This window comes from Odontomachus brunneus, unplaced genomic scaffold (genome assembly GCF_010583005.1).
Source record: "Odontomachus brunneus isolate Ranch 3 - 2012 unplaced genomic scaffold, Obru_v1 Obru_scaffold_098, whole genome shotgun sequence".
NCBI lineage: Eukaryota > Metazoa > Arthropoda > Insecta > Hymenoptera > Formicidae > Odontomachus > Odontomachus brunneus.
This window is the reverse complement of record NW_022639548.1, coordinates 704,314-731,146: the sequence shown is the minus strand read 5'-3', so window position 1 is coordinate 731,146 and position 26,833 is coordinate 704,314. Positions and strand designations below refer to the sequence as shown.

At 45.6% G+C, this 26,833-nt stretch overlaps 1 protein-coding gene across 9 annotated transcripts in view; it reads left to right on the top strand.

Moving 5' to 3' along the window:
* Positions 1 to 26,833, top strand: part of LOC116848714 (RNA-binding protein Musashi homolog Rbp6) — a 926,784-nt gene that overhangs the window by 588,518 nt on the left and 311,433 nt on the right. For all 9 annotated transcript variants that reach the window (XM_032825098.1, XM_032825097.1, XM_032825095.1 and 6 more), the window contains one exon: positions 2,536 to 2,577. In XM_032825098.1, the coding sequence (XP_032680989.1) occupies positions 2,536 to 2,577 (42 nt within the window). The remainder of the gene's footprint in view (positions 1 to 2,535; positions 2,578 to 26,833) is intronic.

The following is a 26,833-nucleotide window of genomic DNA, read 5'->3' as shown; positions in this document are numbered from 1 at the left end:
AGAGAGAGAGAGAGAGAGAGAGAGAGAGAGAGAGAGAGAGATAGAGAGAGAAAGAGAGAGGGAAAGAATATACTCTTTCTTCCTCCTTTCTTTTCTTTCTTTTTTAAGTAGCGCGCACACTCTCAGGGCTAATTACAAGCGGACGCGGGCGAGCACGAGCGTTGGAAAACTCGCGCACCGACTCGATAAAATAATTCGAGATCGCGATCGTTGTCTCGCGAAGACGTCAGACGAAGGAACGAGAGAAAACCGAGATTTTCCAGCTCGTCGAGGTAGCTTCGCGAATGCCGGTGATAGCGTTGTAATGGGGATCCTCGACGAGCGTCATTAAAAATCGCACGAATATTCTGTTCACTTTATAAAAATCTCAGAAATAATCACAACGATCTATAATCGCGTTGCTAACATGAGAATAAGTTAAGGATGTTTTCTTTTCTAGCATTAATTCCCGCATTGAAAATTTCTTGGAATGCAATTGGGAACTCGATTTCCCAAAATAATTGTAGGTTCTGGATAGAAGCATTAATGTTTCAAAGATTTTAAATGGAGAGAAATAAAAAAGTTTTTCAATATTTTTTCTAGTTTTTGTTCGTTAGAATTAAGTAAAACATCGGCTTTCCAAGTAATATCATTATTCGATAAAATACTCAAATTATTTCGGGAATATCTTATTTTTTGACATTTTACTCTATTGAATAGTTAATATAAAAATGAAATTTTATTTTGTTGAATAATTGATATAAAAATGGAATTCTCTGTTTCTCTGTATAATAAAAGTTTATTAACATTACTGACTAAAAACAATCACGAGTTTCCTTAGTATTTCTATTTCGATTCCAGACAGAAAATTAATTGTTAAAATCATTGTTTTGGCCTCATAATTTATAGTAAGACATTTTTTCTCAGTGTACGTTGCATATAAGGAAATTTAGAAAAATATATCTATGCAGGCTTAGACTCCGTTTTTTTCGCGTGCAGCTTGTAAGGGAAGAGCACCCTCGTAAAACACATTTCTATGGAGATTACTTGGCATATTGACGATGTAATGAATGCACGATTCACATAGACCTCAAATAATCGCTTTGCCGATATCGATTATAAATGCGCGGCATGAAACCGTTAAGAAATGCGGACCAGAACGGCTGGTCAAAAGGAAAACGTAGTAGCGGCCCTAATGGGGTGAAGTCGTGTGATCCAAAAGCATTACTAATCAGCATAAATAGACCTATTCGTCTCGACCGGCAACAGTTCGGGAATTTGAGATTAGGTCCTTTGATGACCAAAGTGCTCGGAAGTATCCTAGATGGATATTTGGGATGACTAGCCGAGATTTGAATCCGTGACACATGGAAGCTATCAAATAGCCGTCATCGCGTTTCGCCTCGGTGTCGATGCGGAAGCCGGGTATAGTAGAGCCTCACATCGCGAGGATACTGCTTCGCGAGGCGATCCTAATTGGATAATAAAATTCTGCGCGGAAATGTAGAAGGAGCGTGCGAATACTTGTACTTTAAAGCCCGCGATCTGCAATACGCTCTTTGCCTCCCGCTTTCTTCTCTTGATCTCTTTCTGATTTAAGCCTTAAAGTCTTGAGCCAGGCAGAAGGTAAGAAGCAAGAAGCTAAGAACACATTGTAGATCAGACTTAACACTCACGCCGTTGGACACTTTACATACTTATCGATCGGAATTAACTCGTCTTTCCATGATAAATGTTAAATGGCAAGGGGATGCTGCCCGGAAAGAAATCGGGGAACAAAGGGGAGCATTCGAGTGGGTCGGTCCGCCGGCGGGTTGAAAATTTACGCGGCTGTCGCGCGCGCGGAAGTTTCCCGGCTTTCCCGCGGCGGGTTTCTCAGGGCCGTTCCAGCCTTCGCTTTTTAGCCAGAGTCCGGAACGTAAGGTGCGCTTACGTCCGACTTAGCCGGTGTGTTCATCCCCCTCGGGATCGTCCGCGAAGTGAAAAGAGGCGGCCCCGCTGCCCGGCCGCGGCGGCGACGGCGGCGAGGGCAACCGAGAGCTCGGTTTAGTCGACTCTCGGAGTTCTCGAGCACCTACTCTTTATTACTATGTAATTAATTGTAATGGGGATTTCAACTGGGAAAACAGTCCGGCGAGAGCCTCCTCTTTGTTCGTTCGTCCATTCTTGTTTCCTGTCTTTTCCACGTTTTCCCACTGCGCTCACGTATAATACGTATTTTCATATTTCTCTCTTTCTCTTTCTTTCTTACACACACACACACTCTCACACATATTCTCTCTCGCTAGCCTTGTCATCGCGAATACTCGCGAACGAATAAGATTTGTTTCCGAGTTTGGATTCGCGTGCGCCGCGTAATGTTCTTTTCGCGGCTGCATCCTCTCTCTTAGCGAGATGGTTTGCAGGGGTCACGAGGTAGTTCGAGACTTATCCGTCGCGAAACTTAAAGTAACACCGCGCGCTAAACGTAAGTTTTTGTCGTTGCTTCGCGATATTCTTGTCTGTTAAGCTTTAAAAAATTTTGCGTTTTCAATCTCGACTGTTTTCTCGTTTCAGATCGACCCAAAGGTAGCGTTTCCTAGGAGAACACATCCAAAGGTAAGCAAATCGATTTCCGACATCAAAAATCTATCTTAAATTGCATCTTGTTACTTTAATCTGATTTTTTTTTGTATATTATGTTGTATTCAATATATTATAATCGAGAAGGGGATTTGTTGAAAAGTTTAAAAATTGAGTTTTATAAATGGGGACTGGGAATTCATAAAAAATATCTGCAGCAGGTGGTGTGCATTGCGAAACCGTTGAGAGAAAGATTGGAAGAAATATTGCATGATATATAATCCAATTCTTTGTGTATATTATGTTATAATATATTACGTTTAATATATTATAATCGCGAAGAGATATTTCCTGAAAAGTTTAAACATCGGATTTCATTAATGACGACTATATGTGGGAAATAATTCATAAAAAATTTCAGAAGCTTTGTATGCAATAGCACCATCGGGAGAAAGATATTACACGATATATATAGTTCAATTCTCTGTTTATATATTGCGTGATATTTAATATATTATAATCGCGAAGGGGGATTCTCCCTGGAAAGTTTAAAAACCAAGTTTCCATGAATGGCGACTGGGAAATAATTCATAAAAAAATACCAGCCGCACGTGGTTTGCAAAAGCATATCGCGGAGCTCTATTGGTAGGAAGATATTACATCTCCGGTCCTATCAGTGGCTTAATCCCGTAAATATTAGCGCCGGAAATCACGGGTGCAAACTTTATCGGAAACGGCTCTAACGCGGAGATTCGGAACGGTTCGTCCATTCGCGAACGAGCTGACGCTGACGTTTATCATACCAATCTCTCCGGCCGACGAAGTGAAATAGCGGGTTAACGAGAATTACTCGCAGCCGGGCTCGGGCTACGTTCATTTGGAACGCGGTGTTTTTGCCGCACGTGGAAAAAGCACGGACGTGGAAACGCGGCGGCGACGGCAGCGCAGCCGGAATAGGGCGCAGCCGGGGGGAAGGAGGGAGGGAGGGAGGTGCGAGCTTGAAAAGTCGAATAACGGCGCGGTCGGAGGGCGAGATTGAAGAGGGAATAATAAAGCCGTCTCGTCCTCGCAATAAGAGCAATTAGACGTAATTCACTTCGAAACCCGGAATTACTTCCTTGCTGACGGATAATCGCGGCAACGAAGCGACGTTCGGTCGCGCCGAGAAAACGCGCGAGAAAGGACGATGTGAATAGTGCACGAGAGGGGTTATATACACCGATAGACGAGAGCCTGACGAGGAGGCCATGCCGGGCAGGAGGGGGAGGGTGGTGCAAGCGCACGCACACAGACGCTGAAGTGGCGAGAGAAATTCGTGCGACTTAATAATATAAATGCCAGGCACGCGAATTACCGGCGAGTGACTGAATTGCGCTAATTTTAATTGTGCCCGTTCCCTGCCGCTCCCATCCCCTTGTTAGCACTCTCCCTCTCCCCCCTCTCTCCTCTCTCTATCTCACATTTTCTCGCTCTTTCCGTTTGCCGGACTCCCTCTATCTCCCTCGGCGCTGTTCTCCTACCTTTGCCTACCGTCGCATTTTTACGTTTTTACGACGCGTGCGCGCGCTCTCGGTCGCCCTTCCCCCGCAACCCCATCACTCGACCTCTCGTGACCACCGTTCCAGCGTTTTATTTCGGTGGTAGAATCCGAAGGGACATAATTTACGACGCGTAGCCGAAATCACGACACAGTGGACGCCGCCGTCGGTAGTCGCGCGTCACAACAATCGGGACGCGTCGGGCTCGAGTCCGAGGATCGAACGACGTTTGTGCCAGCGCGGAGCCGAGGAAAAGAAAATGTTGAATCGTGAAAAATGGAGCGCTCTCTTTTGATACGGACTTGTAGCCGGGACAAATGTCACACGCTTTTGTGTTACGTAAGGACGACCTTGCGCGTTGGAAGTTCCGACCAGATCTTATTTATCACCGGCGAATCTCTCTGCCAAAATTTTGTACCCGCGACTTCGAAACTTTAATCGTGAGAAATAAAGTGTTCTCGAGATACGACGTAAGACGGGAATGCGCGTAACTTCTCGGCGCGGACAAGTCTTGAGAGCGACTTCACGTCGGAAATATTAATTTTATCTTTTACGTCCGCGCGAGTAGCTTCTCCTCTTTTCGGCGGGTGCTCCTAAATATTTCCTCCACTCGAGCGCAAAGCCGCTCCGATTGATGGAATCTTGTCGGGCCTTGTGACTCCACGTTTAATCGCGCGTTATGCCCCAGAAAATGACGTCTCTGACGTCATCAGTACGTCATTAATGCATTGTCATGTTTCTGCTGAGATATTATATCTTTTCACGCGTCGACCGGGTGATACAATTTAGCGTTTCGCAACGTGATTTCGAATCGACCTCACATAAACGGAACCTCTGCAACCGGAGTTTTTTGATTCTGTAACTGGTATTTTCAGATTGCAGGCAACTCTCTTCTCCCTCCCTTCATTCTCTTTCTCTCTATCTCCCTCTCTCTCTCTTTCGGGAACACGATATATGAAATTTAACCTACGGGCCGCATGCAGGCTGATGCGCGAATGCACGGTATTCGAAATAACACAACAGACGCATTAATCGCGCACGATGCACGTAATGTATGTTCCCGGTGTAACGTGTGCGGGTTCTGCCGCTTCGGAAGGCGGATAGTGAACGCACGGGAGATGCAATTTTCATAAAATAACACCGGCTCCTAGACCGCGCCACCTTTATTCCGCGCGTTCGCACTGAAAAAGTTATGTCACTGCGCGCTTCGCAATTGAAGACGATATCAGGAGGTCTTTCAGCTCGCGTGTATGCGTTTTGCACGATTCGCGCGGTACGGTAGCTCGCAATTCGCGAATCTACAATCGTTCCTTAGAGAAGAAGCGCTCTCTTCGTTTTTCATCGCGTTCGGATGAGATCCCGTCGGTGTTAACGTGCGTGAACCGTGACTGCAAACCCAGACGTAACAGAAAACTATGGACTTGCACCGTTCGCTACCAGCGTGTCACATATATGTGTGACGACGATAATTCTTTCCACTCTATGTCTAGAAAGACTCAAATTATATGTGTAGGAGTTTTTTAGAGTTTGTAAGAGCTCAAGCTGAAACACGTGTGATTGGTATTTGTGACTATAAGTACTCAGTAAATGAATTATAGTCGGGATAAATATTTTTTGGAGCAAATGTTACTATAATGTTAATGATAATAACCTTACGTATATATTTAGTTAGGCATAGCAATAAAGTATCGTTGTCGCCAAAAATGACGAGAAGCAAGCAGCGTTTAAATCTTAATCTAAGTTTATTAAGTCTTTATCCGAAAAAGAATTGTTTAGTTTTAAGTTAATTCAAACAAGTTAGATAAGTTCGAGTTTTCTGTCACTTAGAGACGCTAAGTTGGATTTCAGTTTCTATGTGTACTATATATACTCTGATTTTCCAGAATATACAGATGTTAGATATTTCAGATCTAAGGTAAAACTAAAATTTCGACTCGGGATCGATGTATGCTTTAATATACGTGAAAATTGAAGTCATACTTAGCACCTACAGTCGACAACGCAGCCCCCGAGTCAAAATTTTGGTTATATTTTCGTACTCCATATTTCATTTAACGACCACTTTGATACTCCGCGAAGCCTCAACCTCAAGAACCTACAAGTGGCATTTTGTACATTTTCTGCCATTTAGAGGCATTAAGTAGGATTTCATGTGTATTACACATCCACTGATCCTTCAAAGTATGCAGATGTTGGAAGGTTCAAGTCTGAAAAGGTGAGGCTGAAATTCCGAGACTGTCGGGAGCGATCCGAGTGTCAGCCATGACAATTTCTCCCGACAGTTTCCGCGATTTGCAAGACGCGCATAACGACGACATGCAACGCGTGCCGCGGAAACGAGCCCGCTTTCTCTCTCTCTCTCTCTCTCGCTCTCTCTCGCTCGCGCGCGCGCACGCGTGCCCGACCGCGGGCTCGTTCGACTAACGAATGTCTTTCCTCGTCGTAAGAGTACGGGGCTTAATGGCTCACGATTTTGCTCGGCTACACACGGCGCGATTCCGCCACGGCGGAATCGCCGCGGCAGTCGTCGAGTTAATATCGCTCACGAAGCCGCACAATAGGACACTTAATACCGCCGGTTCGTCAACACCCGAAACGCACGTTAGACCCGTTGAACTTTAGGAAGAGAACGGTACCCGCCGCAAAGTTCATTGAAATGTCACCGAGTGCTCCCGCGCGCTCACTCGCGCTCGTCGTAACAACCTCCTTGAGACCGCACGCCGGAAGCGCTTTGTTACCGCACTTCCGGTCTGACGGAAATGGCGCAATGCGCTTCCGACACGGCGGAAAAGTAGCGACAGTCATTACCGTGCCCTCCACTTCTCTCTTTCTCGCTTTACTCGCCGCTCCGTCGCGACCACCATCTCGCGCTCCTTTCGCGGCGAACGCACGAAAAAAGGCAGTCGGCAAGGATTTTTACCGCTTTTCGGGAAAATATAGAGGTGTACTTCAGATAATTGTCTGGAAGTTTCGTGGCCGAAGAAACGAATGGGACGCTCGCGGCAACTACGAACACATTTTTAATCGGGAATATACGACGCGGTCCACGGGAAGCATCCACTCTCGGAAAAAGGATTAAATATCGTCCGCTCGAAAGGGTATCGTCAGAATTATTCGTTTGTATTACTACGTAGCTCGTATACTAAAATTACTTTCTAAATTTACTTCTTCGGCGTTTGGAAACTCGACAGAGGGAATTTTTTCGAAGTAGTTTTGTGAAAGCTTGTGACTTGGACTAATTAATATACGAAGGGATATATAATTTTTATTTTTTCATATAAATTCTTTTCAATTTGACTATATGTTTCTGGTAATGCGGGAATAGACAGTCAGTCTATCATAGTCAATTTCTTTAGACACAAAGCAAATTTTTTAGTATATTCAGAAAAATATTTAAAAATTAAAAGATATATTTTTTTAATACTAATTTACTCTCAGATTTAAATTCTTTTATTTAAATAGAATAAACAATTACTTTCCAGAAAAGCTAATGTTTTAAGAAAATATATATTTCCTTATTTGTGAGAAATATTATATATATATATATATATATATATATATATTGGGATATATAAGTAAATATGTTATATATTAATAAATATCTTTTATTTCTTAGATTTGTTCTCTCAGTGTAACACCTTTAAATTTCTAAAATATAAGCCTACATGAAATGAGAGGATAGTCGATTACTGCAGAACGTCGATCTATTCCTCGGCTACAAAATTCTCGAGTGATTTTTACTATGAAATTCTCTCGGTATGAGAGACTTCGATGCCGCTAATGATCTTACTTCTTTTTCAAGCCCCGGTGACGAGAGACGCTACGTGATATCGACGAGCAAATTCCGACGTGCCAAGTAATCAACGTTAATCCCGGGACGCGTGGACTTGACGGTGGCGAGCGAATAGTTAAAATTTCAGTCCGCGCAATCACGTATTCCATTTCATTGGTAAGGACGGGCGTCGCGAGTACATCGCGACCTTGGAGGGGTACTTTTACGTAATTCAGTTAGCCGAAGAGGAAGCACGCTTGCTCTCTCGGCGGCGCGATAACTCGCATCGTAACCACGATCTGGAAAACTATGGCGAGCCGGTGACAGGGGGGTGTGTAAGGGACGTGTAACTAGCGCGACGCATAAACCGTGCGCTCGCCATCGATGGCGCGACACACCATCCCCTTAGTCGGGAAAGCCGGGCCGCTCGGGACAGTAATGGCATCGCCAACCCTCGCTGTAATACCCACTTGTTACTGAGTAGTAATACGTACACGCAGGATACACAGGCGTTACATACGCGGGCGGCAGTGAGGGCTGAGAGGGAGACGGGTGAGACATTACTCCGACCGTCGTAAGCTCGAAAGGTGTCGCGGAGGACGGAGAGAAGATAGAGATGCGAACAAGAGGAGACAGAGGAGGCGAGAAAGAGAGAAGACAGGAAAGAGCAGTAGACGAGACGGAGATAGATCAGAGTGAAAGAAAGGAGAAAGAGCGAGGCCGAGGGAGAGACGGATGGAGTGAAGAAGAGAATCTAGGAAGAGAGGGTGGGGAAGCCGGGATAGTTGCACCACGTCTCGCGTAACGAGCTGTCGGCTCCCCAGGGTGTTCAGCTTCCCTTCGCGCGTCTTTCTCTCTCTCTCTCTCTCTCTCTCTCTCTCTCTCGCGCGCTCTCTCTTGTCTTCCTTCGTCCACCGCATGAAGCGACGTCTCCTCCACCACCTACGTGCCCTCACAGCCGCCCCGCGTACTCCTCCTTTCACGAACCCGTTTTGTTTCCCTCGTCGAGAGATATCCACCACCCACCCTCGAGTGGAGCGCGGGGCGCCGAGTATATATCTCGTCGATATCCGCCGGCCCCCGATCGCGCTGCCACCGCCTTAATGTTATCTTATATGATTTGTTTGACTTCACCTCGCGGAATCCCCCGGCTTCTTGTCCCCGGTGTCCTCGTTCTTTTCCTCAGCGTGCGCGCGCTCGCGCACGAAATCCGGATCGCGGAACTTTACACGTCGCGCGACTAACTTCCCGGGGCGTCGCGAAGCGATATCGCTCTTTCTCCTTTTTTCGGCATATTTGAAAACTGCACTCAGAAGTCACGGTAACGTGCGCGACATAACAACAGAGGATACGATCGAATAGACGCAGGGACAGGGGGTGATAGAGTTGAAGACTGTGAGCGTTGTATATTTAGTCGGGGCGAAGTTCTTCTTCCGGCGTGATTAAACATTAGTTCTAGGCGCGTGCGCGAGCGCACGCGACGAGGGTTTAGTGAAATAATATTACATGCATCTCGTCATGGGTGAAAAGATGGCGGGGGGAGCTGGTAGTTCAACTAGTTAAAGGTTAATTTTGCAGTATAATAAAAGAGATTTTACAGATATATCTAGCATAGAGCGTAGCGTAATCAGCAAACCATGGAGATTTCATGAATATTTAAATTGGAGCTCATACGTTACACTGCCCGCCGGACGATTGTAATATTTTCTTTCTTTACTCTCCCTCCCCTCTCGCGCTCGCGCGATGTTAATTCCGCCGGAGAAATATCATTTAATGTTAACTCGCGTTGGAAATTCTTCGCCACACTTGCTCGCCCATCATCGCGATTTCCATGTAGATTGTAGTGACTGCGCGCGCGCTCCACTCGCGGAAGCTCGCTCGTGAAAACTTAATCAGTCCGGGATGATGAAGGGATGAAGAATCGCGAAATATTAAGCGCGGGAAGAACAGGGATGGATCCTACGGAGTAACGCGGTGAATACACGAGCGGGAAAGACGGTGGAGAGAATGATACGAGTTCGAACGCCAAAGGGTTGGCTGGGCTTCTGCGAACGTTGCGTCCGCACTACCTAGACGACGATAATTTGCGATTCTCGATGCGTCAGCGGACAGCTACTCACGCGATCGCGTGTGTATGTGTGGGGCGCGACGCGTAGATTATAAAGCCCGACGTGAAAGTCATCGCGGGGTTGAGCGTTAAAGATCGGCCGGCGTTATCGGGGTTCTCCCACGAGGCCTATTCGTAATTCCGCGCGGAGCAAGGATTACGGATGTGTGCACATCCTTTGGCCCGGCCCCGGTCCCATTTCGTCTCTCGCGCCGACCGGCTCAAAAGGGACCTGTTACATACATCTGCCGGAGCTAAATACGCTCCCGGGCAAACTCCCTGGTCGGCATTAGAGTGAAATCCCATGCATTTTATACACGCCCGGGTCATTCAGCGCGACGACTCGTCGGTTATGGCGACTGTGTACTCTACGACGGAGCCGTCGTCCCCCCTGGCCGCCCTCGCCCACTCACGCCGGCACCTTGTGGACACAGGCCGACCCCGAGGAGAGAGCAACCTCCCGTCTCGCAGTCTTCCTCTCCTTCCGCCGCTCTGACGCGCCTACTTTCCTCCCAGTTGCCGGGCCTTCCGGCTATACGGACGAGAAACACGGAAAAAGGGGGACGACATGACCCGGAGGTGGAATGTTTGCGCGGCGTAAGTGGCGTCTCCACTCTCCCCCGCGATGTCACTCCGTCCTCGAAGGTCCCCGGTCGAGGGCGGAGAACCGAGGGCGGAGGAGCAGGGATTGTTCGCCGCTACTTCGCGTCTCACGGTCGCGCCGATTCTCGGGGGAGAACTTGAGTGCCGCGGAGGAAAAAAGGAAACACCACCCTTCGAGGTCGCGCGTCTCCGCCGCGAGGAGACATCGAGAGAGTGCATCACTTTCGACGCTATCAGTTAATGTTATACGCGCTCACGCTGAGTCTTTTCCTAATTTTTAAGATTGAACACTGAGAGCAAAAATATTCATAAAATAAAAGATATTTACTCAGTATAGGTATTAATGATGTATTTACTTAAATCTGAATTATTTTATTTAAACAAAATGAACGACTTTCAGCTTGGATTTTAAGGAAATGTGTATTTTCTGATCTAAGAAATATTTAATATTCGGATAAATGTCGTAGTAATATCGAAGATGAAATAATTTTAATAATTATGTATTTAACATTTCTAAAAAAGAGTTTCTCTTTGAAATTTTATTAAAAGATATTTTATGCTAATTTGCAATATTATTTAATGAGCATTCAATCATCGAATGTGCATTATTCGATAATTCAGGTACGTTTAATTTTTCAATTCAATTACTGGTGCACCCGGTTATCTAATATCTCATTAAAATTATATAATTAGTATTTATTGGTTTATTTTATCCCCTATATTTTTTCAATCTGACATCATAGTTTTATATAAACGTTAGTTTTACAATCTCATTAATTATTTATTAAAAATATAAAATTGCTTATGCTTTTTTATTGAGTCACTGGGACCTCTTGACGTGCGTAAATATGTTACAAGCACCACCGAATAAATATTTGTTATTTCTTAAATATTTTTTCTCTCAATGAAGATTCAATGCGGGCAAAAAATGTTGAGATAGTCCATTGCACTCCAAAACGTCTTTTGAAGAAATTTTACTCGATATTCTATAGTATATGCAACGTGAACTATAGATATTAAAATTTTCCTCAAAAAGAACGTTTTGGAATGCAATCCTGTACGGAAAAGAAGGTTTGGTTGAATTAACCAAATATCGGTTGAATGAACGATCCAGAAATTCCGATTGAAGTAATCCGAATTTTGTTTAAGTTAACAAGATTTTTGGTTGACTTAAATAGAATTCGGGTTACTTCAATCGGAATTTCTGGATCGTTCATATTGGACCAGATATTTGGTTAATTCAATCAAACCTTCTTTTCCGTGTGGAATATTTATTTTCTAATCGCGCCATGTGAAGAGGATGTGAATAACACGAGCGAGTTATCAGTGGTAAGGAAAATTCTGCCGATATCAAGGCATGACAGGGGGGAGGAGAGGGCGGCTAAGTCATTGTACGAATTACCATCACGCAGAACGACGACGATAGCCCCCGGTTAATGATCAGCCACTTCCGCGGCTATACCGCGTCCGAATCTACCTTCCCTCGGGCGATAAATCGCCGAGTTAATCTTCGACGGAACTTCCTAAAACGAGCGGCCGGCTACGGCCGCGTATCCTTTGACCGCGAGCTGCTCCGAAGGCACCACCTGTCGCGGTCGACAGTAGTTTTCCCGCCGACGGGAGACGGAAGCCTCAGATATGTTGTGTCGCATTGAGATAAGCTAAGCTCTCGCGTGATGGAGCAGCCCGTAAACTCCGGCGGCCACGCCATGATGCCAGCCGAAATGGCTGCTAGATAATGTATAGCTATACGTGATGCGCGTCGACCTCTTCCTCTGTCTTATGCGCGTGTGCATACGCGTACGTAACGGGTGGTTCGGACGCAACGTAATTTAGGAAGTAGACTGCATCGCGAAACGCGCGTTTGATTGTGGCAACGGTGGAATCCCAGTTGGCGACTTGGTTACGTGCGCGCGGTGCTTCAACAGACTCGCATTTTTATGCTTACTCTCTTAAAGTGAATCAGTGAATAGTCACTGGTATCAGTTATAAGTATAGCACTGAGCAGTTTCAGTGCTGTACTTATAGCTGCAAATCAGTTATATTTACTGTTTTCAATGATGTTTCACTTATTCACTTTAAGAGAGTATGTCGTCTTATAACTTTAAACTTGGCAGACCTCAATATTCAACGAATTGAATTCAGAAATACGAAGATATCGAATTCCTTTTGATGTTCTTTTAGTCATAAGCGATCAAAATTTCATACTCAATTATAATCCGTCACTTATTAATTTTCGGAACGCAACTGATTACTGTTTAATTTCTTAAACTACCACTTATACTATGATCAGCTACTATCAGCTCACGACATATATGTGCATTTTCAATTGCACATATATTATGAGAATACTCATTAAATCATTAAAATGTTCTCAAATAATGTATAAATTTTAACATGTTGACTGCTACTGCCTCCGATTTCTATGAATTATTTCTAAGCTTTTATTAGAATTTGAATAACCAAAAACACGATAAATAGACATATCTCATGACGCATGTCTAAAAGCTCGTTTTCAGTGACTCGTTTCTGGCCGTACATTCAGTTAGTGATATGCAATCGATCGTGTCTTATGCGTGAAATAATGAAACGAGGCAGCATCATTTTGTCGGCCATCAGTTACCCCAGTGACAATCGACGTGTTAGAGAACAAGGTGCATACAGCGTACAACCACTCTCCCCTTTTTTGTGAAAAATCAATGCGATTTACGAGTGCGCGCGGACTACATTATACGTTGCTCTGTGAGCCTTGAAATTAGCTCACCAGTTCGCGTTGATATTCAGCGGCGACGGCGTCCAGACTGGTCCACTCGAGCAAAACTCGGCCGCTGCATCCGGAAGTCCGTGGTAGCGACCAGTTTCCACTGTCCCGCGTCGTCCCGCGTTGATTGCACCTCGCTATATTGCACTCGCCACTCGCGATTAATATTCACGTTTTAACGCCGGTTAACGGTTCGCGCTTGGACGCGCGTCAACGGAAAGCTTCGATTCGTTTTGGAATGGATTCTGTTCGAATTCGATCGATGAAAGACGAAATCGGAATTTACAATTCTATCTGTTGGATGTGTCCGTCATCGCGTCTGTCGCATATCGGTATTGTTGAAATATACTCGTGAATCGCGTGCAAGAAACTACAAATCATAGGGTCGATCGCGAAATCGATCAACTTGGTGCGCGAACGAAATGATCAGAGGCTAGCGTGAGATTCTCACGCATGAGAACTTCTGCGAAACTGAGACTCTTCCGTTTTACTTGCGCGGAGATCAGTTTGTGTAATTGCAACGCGAAAAGCATGACAATTCAATAATTAGATATCCCAACGACTGCAAAATCTATCCATGAATACGCAAGCAAAGTATAATCCATCCGAAATTTGTATCTCTTTTTCTTCAACAAACGTAATCGCAACCAAAGGACTCTAGTTTCATATTCTCGATCTCTATACTTTTCGTAAAGAATTCTGCTTTAAACTTGAAAATCGAAAACCGCGTCAAACACGAAATCTATCAGCACGCGTGAAACAACAGCGCGCGCTGCGTTTTGGTAGCGCAATTTCACAATGCGCCAATTCGATAATAATGTCCCTCTCAGAATACTTGAAATCACAAGTAAAGACCAACTGGCTAATATAACTCACAAAATACTTCCCGTATAATTTCGCGAAACAAATTATGTCCGGAGATATCAACATCAGAAAAAGAACTCTCAATCATATTTCTTATTTCATAATTGCACTTTGCACATTAAGAATAATATCATCAATCTTAAGCAACTATATTTCTTATCACGATAATATAATTTTATCAGTTTATTCTTACGTTCATGAAAACCGACTACACGTCCATCAAAAACGTGGGACTCTCAGCTTCCCAACAATTTCCCTGCAAGTCTCTACGACCTCTAGAAGTATAATTATCGACCGTCTTATCGAGCCGCGTTCTCGATCGTTCCGCGTTGCCGAAACGCGGTAGCTGTACGCTACGCGAATGCGCGAGCGAGTCCGACGCGAAGCATGCGGTCCTCCTGCTCGCACTACCGGCTCGCGTCACCAGCTGATCGCGCGACTCGTTGCGAGGCAACCGCTCAACTAGCGCATGCGCATACGTTCTCGCGACCACGTGCTCGCGCTCGGCCCGTTGACGTACAAGGTGGATACGTCATCGCGTGGCCGCCTGTCGCCCGGGCAACGCGCTTGGCTTTCACGCGACGCTAAATTTTTATTTTTACTTTGAGTTCATTCTACAATAGTGAGCAGTAAAAAGTAGGAAGTAAGAATAAGAAATTGACCAACAATCCGTTAATTATTCTTCTTACATTCGACTGCGATTGGTTAATTTCTTACTGTTATTTTCTACTTCTTATTACTTACTACCATTATAAAATTGGCTTTAGATCGACTCACGAACAGTTCGACGTAAAGACGTGAAACAAAAAGCAATACCGCACGTGTCTATTTCACTATTTTTCTTTTCTTACAAATATCGGGATAAACTAAAATCAGAAAACTGTTCATATACGCATCTTTTTTTTTTCATTCATGACCGTACCGCTTTTTTCTTTTTATACGTGGAGTGCACGTTCTTTCTGTAGCTAAGTACACGAGCAAAAGCATGATCTAGAAAACATCGGGACGAGTTACTACAAGTAAAAAGAAATGATAAGAAAGGATGAATTCATACAAGGCCAATAATAATACGATTACACTTAGAACGAACGATAACTGAGGATCGAAAATATTATTATTGAAAATATAAATGGAATTAGTACGAGTCAATATTACTCGATCACGAAGTTGATGATACTTTGAGTTATGTGAGATATCAGTTATTCTGTAATATACGCAATGAGATAAACAGATTATAAAATGAAAGTTGTATGTTTCAATTTAAATTTATTATATATTATGTTATAGGATCTCTCTTCACACACGTTTTTCTATTTCGTTTTTCCTATTAGCTAGTTAACTCTTGACTTGTAATTCTGAAGTATACTATTCGAAAATATCTGTCGAAAAAATTAGGGGATCACACTGAATAAATAATTGCGAGAAATAATTTAAAAAAATATATAAATAATAAAAATTTCATATTTATATATATATATATTTATATTGAAAATTGCGACTTGACATACTGAAAAATGTATCAGATATTTGAATTACTTATTGTGTGTATAATATCAATATAAGCGATCCCTTGATTGTTTCGAGCAGCTTATTTAGTGCAAGTAGCATGTAGAAAACTACGTTCAGAGTAAATCGCATTGATTTTTATAAATCTTACAAACACTCGTTACTTAACTATTTTTTAATTAATTTTTCTTACTCACCCAAACACCAGCAGCTCAGAGTCGGCCACGTTCCGTTTTTCATATCTAAAACAAAAAGATACAGTTTCGCCGATTAGATTCAATAGTTAAATTTCACAAACGAGCGGATAGAATGGTCCACAGAGCTCTTTGCGATCGCAACTCAGAGATCTTCATTCCGACAACTGTATTAGAGAGTTTGATCGTAAAGGGTTTAACGGAGGAATACGAGAATTCTGCAAATGTACCTTCCAGACCCTGTTTGGCCCGAACCGGATCCTCCAGTGCCGCATCCGCATTTACATCCATCGGGACAGCAACTGGTTTCGCCATGCTGCTGCAAGCTTTGCTGAATCGAATTCAGAATAAGAAGAATTCTTCTTATTAGTTGCAGCAACAAAGACATTGCTCAGTGCCTTCCAAGTGCTCAGTGAATCGAGAATACCAAGGCCTGACCGCGTATTTCCTTTAAAACTGATGAGAACGAGAACGCGTAGTAGACACTTTTTCCTCTTAAAATGCCGATATTGTTCACGATGATCCCGGTGCTCGACGATCATCGCGCGAATAAATTCTCACTCTTGTCACGTCGCTAGCACCGATTTACTTAACGGGACGGAAAATAATATGTGACGTGTGGTCCGGCGTGTTGACTCGCTCGCGTCTAGGATTGTTGTGCGCCGCTGACGGCTCGAGCACGTTCAAGATCCCGGAACCTTCGATGTATCAATATGCATGAAATTCGTGCGATAAACGATTGTATCTCCCTATGGAGTATCGAAAACTTATCGTACGATACTTTAATAGCGCGTTCAATGCACAGTCGACTGATCAAAGGTTGCGACATGTTTTCTCAATAAATTCTACGGCGCATTCTCTATTCCATACACGGAGAGAATGTTATTTTCATTATATTATTATATATATTTATAGATATTTAACACATTCCATACATACATGGAAAGAATATTATAGTTTTCTTTATATATATCAAGAGAAAAAAAATATTTAAGAAATAATAAATATTTGTTTGGTGAAATATACCAACAGTATATTTACTTAAAAATATATAAAATACTTTTTAAATAAGAAAAAAAATATATTTTCTTAAAACCTTAAGAAAACCGTAGTTTTTTTTTATAAAAGAAATTATTCCATTTAAATAAAAATATTTAAATAAATATGCTGTTAATATCAACCGAAATAAATATTTACTAATTTTTAAACATTTTTCTTTCAGTGTGCTCTTTATATATTTTATTATCTATATTTAGGTATATTTAAGGTATTTTCCATATATCCAAAACACACGGAGAGAATATTTTATAGTTATCTATATATTATATTTTCTGTTTAGTTTTACTACGTTTCTCGAGATTTCATTAAAAATTTAGCAAATTTCTTAATAGCATATTTCAGTTCTAAAGATATAAATAACATATCATGAAAGGATAGTCAATTACTCTGTCAATTTTTACTACAGAATTTCCTCTCTCTCTCTCTCTCTCTCTCTCTCTCTCTAGGAAAATATATTTTCTGAGAATTATTTATAGTAAACTAACAAATCCTCTCTTTTTTCTTATCTAATCAGCCAGCCATGCCAGTGATTATACTCGAAAGTACAATATCGCTGATTGATTGACGTCGCAAGACGATAAAACATGTGTCTTGTAATGCATCATATATCCTGCAATGATTAAGAGTTCCCGAGTAAGCGGAGAATGAATGGAAATCGTTGCGATCTCCATGAGCTCGACGACGTCGTTCGATGACAACACGTCGCGTCATACTTAATAGCGCCGATTTTAATGACGATTCGCAATGGAGTCCGGGGAATCGAAAAGCGAAACAATGACGCGACTCGACACAGGCGGCAAGGTGGAGGAAGAGAGGAGTCGACAGTGATAGAGAGAGGGATCACAAATTCGCGCTGCGCGTCGCATTTTCGCTACGCAAGTTCCGCGCGTCTAGCTCGCGAAAGCTCTCCTATACACGGCGCGCTTTTTATCACCGCGCTGAATCGACACGCGGCAAAAGAGAAGGAATGCACGCGCGCATCCTCGCGTCTCTATCTCCTGCCTTTGTCCGTCACCCGCCCGTTCGTCTGTCCGTTCTTCGTATGTGTTTCGCGAGCGCGCGCCACGACGCGTCGCGTCGCGTGATGCATCTCCCTGAATAGGCTCGGTAATTGCACGTTTAATATTTCAGAGCTTTTTCCGCGGCGCGAGCATAGAGGGAGGGAAAGAGAGAAAAAAGGAGAGTGAGAGAGCGATATGGTCCGTGATTTAAGCGAGGGGTCCTGTCCGCCTCCTTTCATCGCTCATCTTTCGTCTTGTGCTCGCCGCCTGTTTGCGATGCGCCGGCCGAAAGTAGCGAAAAGCGCGCCCGCACGCGCACGCATCCCCCCCTCAAACCCACCCTTCGCTCTTTTTCCTCATCTCTCAGACACGCGTGTTTCTCGCCTCGTTCGCGCTTCCTCCCTTCTTTTCGCGACGCGCCCAGACGCCTTTACTCCGTCGCGAAAAAATTCACAGCTAACTCAATATATCGCGCTATTATTTGTCGCGGTCTGTCTTTTTTTCATTGCAACGACGAAAAGAGATAATGCGAGGTAGCCCAGTGTGGGCAGTTATCGTACGATGCAACCGGCATTTTAGCTAAGCGATTCACGTCATCAACAATTCGCGAACGATATCGCGGCAAATTTCGTTTTACGCACTGTCCGAACAATCGGCGCGGAACGACTTTTCTCAAGATGTGGACGAGCGACCGATACTCGTGGTTTCCGATAAGGCACAAAGGGGTGGCTTAATGCGAGCTCGTCGACAAAGCGCCATTTCGGGACCGCTTCTCTCTCCTTCTCTCTCTACTTTACTCTCTTTCTGCCTGCTCTCCGCCGCAGTTATTCCCACCCCGGGGTGACAAAGACCCCGGGCGATCTCAATCACAAATTGACAATAAAAAATGTCCAATTAACCCCGAGGAGCATCGAGGATAGATGGAATCGACTGGAATCGGCTCGACCCCGCGCACACCATCGTCGGCCGTCTTTTCACCGCAACGAGTCGGCGCGCGGCAAGGCAGGAGTGAGCCCGAGGGGGTCGGCCAGGGGCAAAGGGAGAAAACTCGCGCGAAGTTGGAAGCAATCGAGAAGGTTTAATCCCGCTCGATTGCGTTCCTTACCCGGCAACCTCGGTCTGCTCCCCCTCATGCCCCTCTCGCTCTCTCCGCCGCCCCGCAGCCACTTTTCCCCCTTTATTACAACCGACGACGACGGACACGTAAGTGTGCGAGGCTAAGGGAGCACTTTTTTCTTCGCGAGAAATCGCGAGCCCGTCGGTATTATATGGTCTTCTCACGCATACACAGACACACGCACACCCGGCGAGCTCGGCGACGAGCTCGACGAAGGGTGCAGCAGTCCCAGGATAGGTCTCGTGATGTCGCACGAGGAAGAGAAAGAGCGCGAAAGGGGGAGAGAGGTGAGACCACCTCGTAAATATTCCACGGCCAATTTCTCGTCGCGAGAGAATATAAGTCGAAGGAGCGCCCGAACGAATCGTCGGGCGAAAAGTCGGGCTGTTCGCGCACTCGCCGATCTGCGAACGATGGATTTCAGCTATTTCGAACGACGCCTCGTGCATGTGCGAAAAGCCGTCTGATCATATCGAGTATTTTTAAAGCCACGCGACATATATCTATAGAGCTAACTCCCACTGATTCTTTAAACACGACTGCGACAAGAAAGCGAGAGCTCGAGTCGAAATTTTAGTTCTGCTTTCTCTCTCTCAACCTGAACTTTTCAATATCTGTACATTCTGAAAAATCAGTGTACGTAGAGTGTATATGGAAATTCAAGTCTCATTTAGCGCCTCTAAATGATAGAAAACGCACAACATTTCACTTGTAGGTTCCAAAGAAAATCTCTTGACAAAGTTAGTAAATTAAATAGAATCAAAAGAGATTAATATAGTCTTTAGAGTGTCAAAGCGAGTGCTAAATGAGATCGGATCAAAAGAAGGATCAAAATCTCGACTTCGCATTTTGAATCGAAATTTTAGCTTACTCTCTCTTTTGACCTGAATTTTCTAACATCTGTACATTCTGAAAAATCAGTGCTTATGCTTCCAAATGGAATATCGAGGTGAAAAGTAAAAGATCAAAATTTCAACTCGGAAGTACATTGCGTGTTTTCGCTCGCAGCTGGATACAAACCACGGCGTCCTTATGGCAACGTCCTTTGGATCCACACGGACGTGTAAACGCGAAGAGAGCACGAGGCGCGTGTAACTCGCCGCGAGAGAGGCAGGGTAACAAGAGAGCGCTCGAGAGAGAGCGGGGGCGAGCTTCCGGAATTTCGTTGCGCGCGTTGCGAAAATCGCGGTCTCCCGACGCACCGAAAATTCCCGGCAGTTGCGCGTCGGGGCCAGGAATTAATCGTAAACGAATTTATCTTTGGCGCTCCGGGGTTGAACTAAAACGCTCAGATATTACGGGGAAGTAAGCTCGTTAGAGGGTTTACAGCATCGCCGGTGCGCGCCTGGGCCCCGTCCGCTGCTGTCCCCCGCGACCCTTCGCCACCGTTGGAGCGGTAGTAGCTTGCGGTCTGGTAACCGCAGTCTCTACTGCGCTGTCGGTTGCGGATAGCCCGGGCCTCGTGTGCAACCTCGCCGTCTGTTTTGCACCGAGAGGGCTTTCAAAAACCGCGACTGCCGAACCGAACCAGCGCGCCGCGGCGCCGCCGCCGCCGCCGCCCCCGAGAGCCGGGGCGATACCGACATCATGACGTAAGCCAGCGACCGCTGCCGAGGGCCGGCCGGATGCACTTTGACGGTTACCGCAAGCCGGGAATGCACGTAGCATGGTTGAAAAAAGTCTGACTCGAAAGTGCCGTTCGAAGAATACGCTTCCGACGTCGCGAGGAAAATCCTCCGGCCGTTCCGCTGGATGAAGGGCGGCGGTTCTTCCTTTAATTCGCGTCGCCAAGAAAGCGTCGCTCTAGTATTCGCGAGATGCTTCTTTTGCTCGCGTCGTCCTGAGTCGAAATCTCGTGATCCTACTCTTTCGCGACCTTAATATCTCATTTAATACCTACTTTAATACTTTGAAGCCTGTACCAACTTCTTTTATTGTATCTGACCTGCAGATTTGCCAACAGATCTTGTTTAGAACCTATAAGAGACATTTTGTATGTTATCTGCCATTTATAGAGGTCCTAAGTAGGATTTCAGTTTTCATGTGTATTAAACATACGCTGATCTTTCAGAATGTATAGGTGTTAGGAAGTTCAGGTCGAAAGTAGGGCTAAAATCTTGACTCAGGATTTTGAAATGAAATGTGATTCTTCTTTCGACCTCAATATTCCATTTGAAGCCTACTTTGACATTCTGAAGTCTACATCAACCTCTTTTGAGTCTATTTATCTTACTAGCTTTGCTGAGAGATCCTTTTTAGAACCTACGAATGACATTTTGTGCGTTTTCCGTCATTTAGAGGTCCTAAGTAAGATTTCAGTTTCATGTGTATTAAATATGCTGATGTGTTTCAGGATATGCAAATGTTAGAAAGTTCAGGTTGAAGGTTGAGCTAAAATTTCGACTCGGTATATGCTTTAATATACGTGAAAACTGAAGTTCTACTTAGCGTCTATGGAAACTCGAGTCAAAATGTTGATCCTATTTTCGAACTCAATATTCCAATTTAACGCCTACTTTGACACTCTGAAGTCTATACCAACCTCTTTTGATTTTACATAACCTATTAATTTTGCCAAGAGGTCCTCTTTAGCACCTACAAGTTACTTACAAGTGTGATTTCGGACATTTAGAGGCACTAAGTAGAACTTTAGTTACCACATGTATTAAAAATGTGTATTGATTCTTCAGAATATATAGATGTTAGAAAATTCAAGTCAAAGATAGTAGGGCTAAAATTTCGATTCGAGGTGCCCGTCAGATGTTGTTTCGCGCGGGATGGCTCACGGGGGATTGCAAATCGTGATCGACTGTTTACGAAGCTGTTTATTAATAGTTTCTTCCGCGGAATACGCGTCGAAACGATGTAATTTCCCGTGTCAGCCTGACGCGATCGGCGATGATTATCTGCGCGGCGGTGAAATGTGTAGGCGCGATACGTCGATCAGAAACGACCTAGACACGAGGCGCACTCGCGCGCGCGCCACTACTATAATAACTCTTACGGCGAGCCCGTGTACACTCGCGAATTAATTACGTGCTTAGATAATGCCGATCGATGCGCCGTGCATTAATCGCAACAGCGAGAGTAACACGGTTAATATTAATCAGTATTTTAGCGCGGCGCGAGTTTCGCGAGAGGCGCATGCGAAACGCATACATGTCGATGATGTTTAATATCGAAGAATATAATTATCTAACGTTGATAGAGAGCGTCGAAGATACAATTACGCGATCTTGGAAATTACGTGTAATATAATGGCGGATTAAGTTTCAGACACGTGAGAGAACGGATAACGCGAATTTCGTATCTTGGAAAGGTCCTGCGCGGATATATATCACTGTGACATGATTACAATACAAAATTCTGAGCCGCGGATATTTGAAGGCACCCAGGTAGACAGGTGTGTGCAAATTTGACAGCGGCTTTACTGGTCGATCGATGTAACGAGAAATTTACATTACTGTGCGATGCAAATGTAATGATTAATTCAATGCAGCATATTTGCCTCACATGAATGCAATTAAAGAGATTCTGTGGTTTCTATCATCGATTATATCTCACGTCATGGTAATCATAAAAGTCTGCTTGGGCAGATAGACAGGTATATGTAAATTTGACAGCGACTTCATCAGTCGATTTGTAAAGGTTGCATGAAAGATTATAATATGGCACTGATTTACCGTATAGAATGACAAAATAGAAATACAAAAAAATTATCTAAATTCGCTCAAAACAATATTTCATTTTTTATAAATACAACATGAAAATCTGAGTGCAACTTTTGGTAAATTTGTTGTTACATCAATTCGATGAAAAATTTACATTATGGCTCGATATAAATTTGATGATCAATTCAAGATACAATATATTTCACAATTCATAGATATAATTTTAAAGAATTGTAGATTTTTCACCATTGTTGCACTTTGTGAGAACCACGAAAATCTGTCTGGATAACGTTGGAAATTCGAAGGTTGCAAACGCGAGGGCGATTTATCTTGATTCTCATTGACGGAAAAATCTCTCTCTCTCTCCCTCCCTTTTTCTCTGTGTCTCTCTCCTTCTCTTTCTCTCTGGCATTTCGGACCTCTCAAGGAAGGCTCTCCATGTCTACAACCGCGAGACCCTCGCTGCGGCAATTCGTTCGGCACGAGCGAATGCCTAACGCCGGCCCGGTTAAAACACGTGTTCGCCCGCCGACATAATAGCGGCAATAATTTCTCCGTCGCGAAATAAATTCCCCAATGATAATTCTCTCTCCTTGCTCCGCCGTATGTAGCTAACGTACCTAACTGGCCACGATTTATCATACCCGCGTTCGCACTTCGCTCGCCGAAAGCCGTCTTCGCGCCGGCACCTTCCTCTTCCTGGCGTCGGGGATAGAGTCCCCGCGCTTGACCATCCAGAATTACAGAGAAATTCGAGAAATTAGAGATCTGCCAGAAATTGGATATTTCACAATGTGCTCGTGCGTATTCCGAGTGAGCTGCGGCTGCATGCACATTAAGACAGTGGAATTACTTGCACAATTGAAACATTATTCCAATTACCAGCATCGGACATTTTTTTCTTAGCAGTTCTTACACGAGAAGAGTAATCAGATTAATGTACACGCTTTAGTTATTTGCTCTCGTCGCGTTTAACTGCATTTCGGCGTCCGAATTGTGGATCCTTTAAGCTCAGTCATTCGAAAATGTCCGCGCGAATTTGGCGGAGTATCTTGCGTGGGAGACGTGCGAAGCCGCCCATTGGCTCGCGACACGTAAATGTTGCTATCCGATCTTCGTGCAGTAACACAAATCTCGCTGTAATGATCTCTATTCATCGCGTTACTCGGTATCGCCACGATGTGACGCCGAGATACGAACAGATCAGCGTTGCGTTCTCTCTACCTCTCACCTGCTCTCTCTCTCTCTTTCTCTTTCTCTCTCTCACTAGCTTATCGAGGTCAGATTCACCAAGCGGTGGCGGCGGGACTTTCTTCCTCATTCCTTTCCAATTTCCTCGTCTCGTTCCGTTCGGAACGCGGTTCCACGCGCGAGCACCGAGTGTGCCGTCTCGTCTGGCAGCGAATTAAGTTGCTTTATAAAAATGTAAAAGGATTCGCGAGCGAACCGTTTTCGCGGGCTTAGAGCGGGGCGGCGGCGAGGGGAACGGTCTAGAGCGGGTGGAAGGGGGTGAGAGGTAAGGAGCAGGATGTGGGCTCGGCTCGCACGATGGAACCGGGGAATAGCAAATGCGATTGGGAGCCTCATTGTTTCTAAGAGCGGAGGCAGCCGCCCGGAGGGTGGAAACTCGAGACCCGGCGAGAGAGTTTAAGGCGTCGAGGAGGAGACCAAGAGAGAGACGGCAGGGGGGAGGGTACTGGTGGCGGTGAAGTTGAAGGCAGAGCGAGAGATCGCGATAGGAACGCTCGTGGGCGGCCGAGGATATTCTTTATTTATGCACGAGCGGATACGAAGACTTGGAAAGTAAGCGGCGGCGAAGGGCGCGAGACGCGCACCCTTGGCGCTCCCCTTTGGCCGGCGAGTATCTCCGACATTATGCGAATCGCGAGCGAGCGCAGCGTCGCGTCGACGCAAACTTGAGCGCGCTCAACGAGCTTACGACGTCGTTTACAACTCGCCTGCGACGAGTAACTCGGGAGGGGGGGAAGTGGTCTCCTTCTCGAGGCCGAATCTCGTCCGACGTTTCGGAGCTCCCACCCGCCGTTCTTCCCGTCTTCACGGGATTGGAGGTGGGCACTTTGACCGAATTGCAGTCGATTGTTTCGCGAATGTTTCGTTGCGTCCTCGCGACTGCTCCCTCCTCCCTTCCTCCCGCAAGAGACCACGCGATATCAATTATCGCAGCGGCTAAACCTCGACGACACACCGTCGCGATTTATATTCGCTAATGGCGCACCCTTCTATCGAGCGATCTCGTAATTGCCGCGTCACGCGCGGCGGCGGTGGCGGCGCCTCGCTATATTTCACGTCCTCCTGTTTATATCGTCCACTGCGGTACGTGTAAATTCCGAGGCCGGCGAAACTAACGCACAATCAAATCTGTCTGGCTAGTATATCATACCTCTTGGACTTTATTGATCGGGCTGTCACAATATTTTCCCACTTTCGCGAACGGAGAGAGCCGTAACTGGGTCAGAGAGCCGGAGCTTCGCGAAGACGCGGCCCGATAAACTGGCCTACACGATCGCGGTTGCGAGATCTCCGATACGACGGTGCGCCCTACACAGTTGGCCGTTTCTCTCATAATAAACTATCGTTTTTGTCGAGGTTCGCGATAATCCTCGCGCTCGCGCGCGTGCGAATCCAGTCCGAGCGATCTCTCGCCTCGTGGAATCTCCGCTCCCGATCGCGCTATTTCGCGCCTCGCGCGCGACCCTCCCGTCCGAGAGCCGTCCTTGCCCGCGAGACATGGCGGAAATAAAGTACGCGACCGATAAAACGAAGCACCGGGAAAACAACTCGGCTGATTCCTGTCGCGGTCGCTAGGCGGGGGACAGCATTACGTATTCATTTGTGATTTCCTTTACGACCGCGGAGAGGGTGGGGGAGAAACAAAGGGAGAAACGGGCGGGGGAAAGAAAGGGGAGAGACAGGTGAAGGCGGAGGGAAGGAAAGAAAGGAAGAGAGATAAGATACACGCAGAGAGAGAGAGAGAGAGAGAGAGAGAGGGGAGGGAGAGTGAGGGAGAGAGATAACGAAAGACCGAGCCGTCGGAGGTTGGAACGCGAGTGCACGAAATAAGATTTCGATTCCGGGGGCATTAATTGAGCCGGGCTATGTATTTCCCTGTGGGATAGGCAGGGAACGGTACCTTCCGCTACCAATCTCCAGGAGTTTGGATTTCACAAGACCGGCAGAAATGGAAGGAGGAGGACGGAGAAAGTGACGGCGGCCAGGGGGAGGTTGGCCTGTGAGGGTGCGCGGGGCGCAGGAGGGGAGTTAAACTTGCATGCGCCGTGTAATATGGCGTAGGCACGGGATATGGCAAGGTAGAGAGAATAGATGGACGGAGGTATAGGAGAGAGATCCGCGGTGTAAGGTGGAGAAACGAATACAAGATAATAGAATGTACATGTAATAACCAGAGGAAATATACACCGCATGGTCTCATATCGCACCACGGGAGGAAGGTGGGAAGGAAGGAAGGAAGGAAGGAAGGAAGGAAAGAATAAAGAAGCGCGAGAGAAGGCGCGTAGGTGGCGGCGCTGGGTGGGGGAGATGCGGAGGAGAAAGGCCCTTTCGCGAGAACACCGGCTTCTCTCTGCATTCTCGCGCCTTTCTTCCTTCTGCCCTTCCCCTTCCCCCCTTCCCGTGCTCGTCTTCGCTCGTCGAGTCGCTGAAAGTTTGCGCACATGGAACTCGCGTCGAATCGGCCCTTGCGCGCGCGTTACGAGATACAAACTGCATGCATTATGATTTCACCCGCGCGAGCGGAAATCGCCGGGTGCATCGCCGGAAACGCGAAACAATGCTCGCCGCGATGCGCGAAATGCGGCGGTCTCGCGTGGGTGTAAAAATCAAGGAAATTATATAATCCGCGGCGTAGTGTGGCGCTCGCGCGGAATTGATCGGTGGCCGGAGTGACGGAACGGCTCTCGTCGGCGTTTCGATTTAAGAGCGAAATAGCAGAAGATTGCGAATTATGCGAAATTTCCGCGAGCGCCGCGAGCCACGTGGGTCTCCAAAGTCTGCTCAGCTTGTCCCTCGCAGGAGGCGAGGTCACGTTTCGTCCGCGGGACACCGCAATTAACTGTCTACG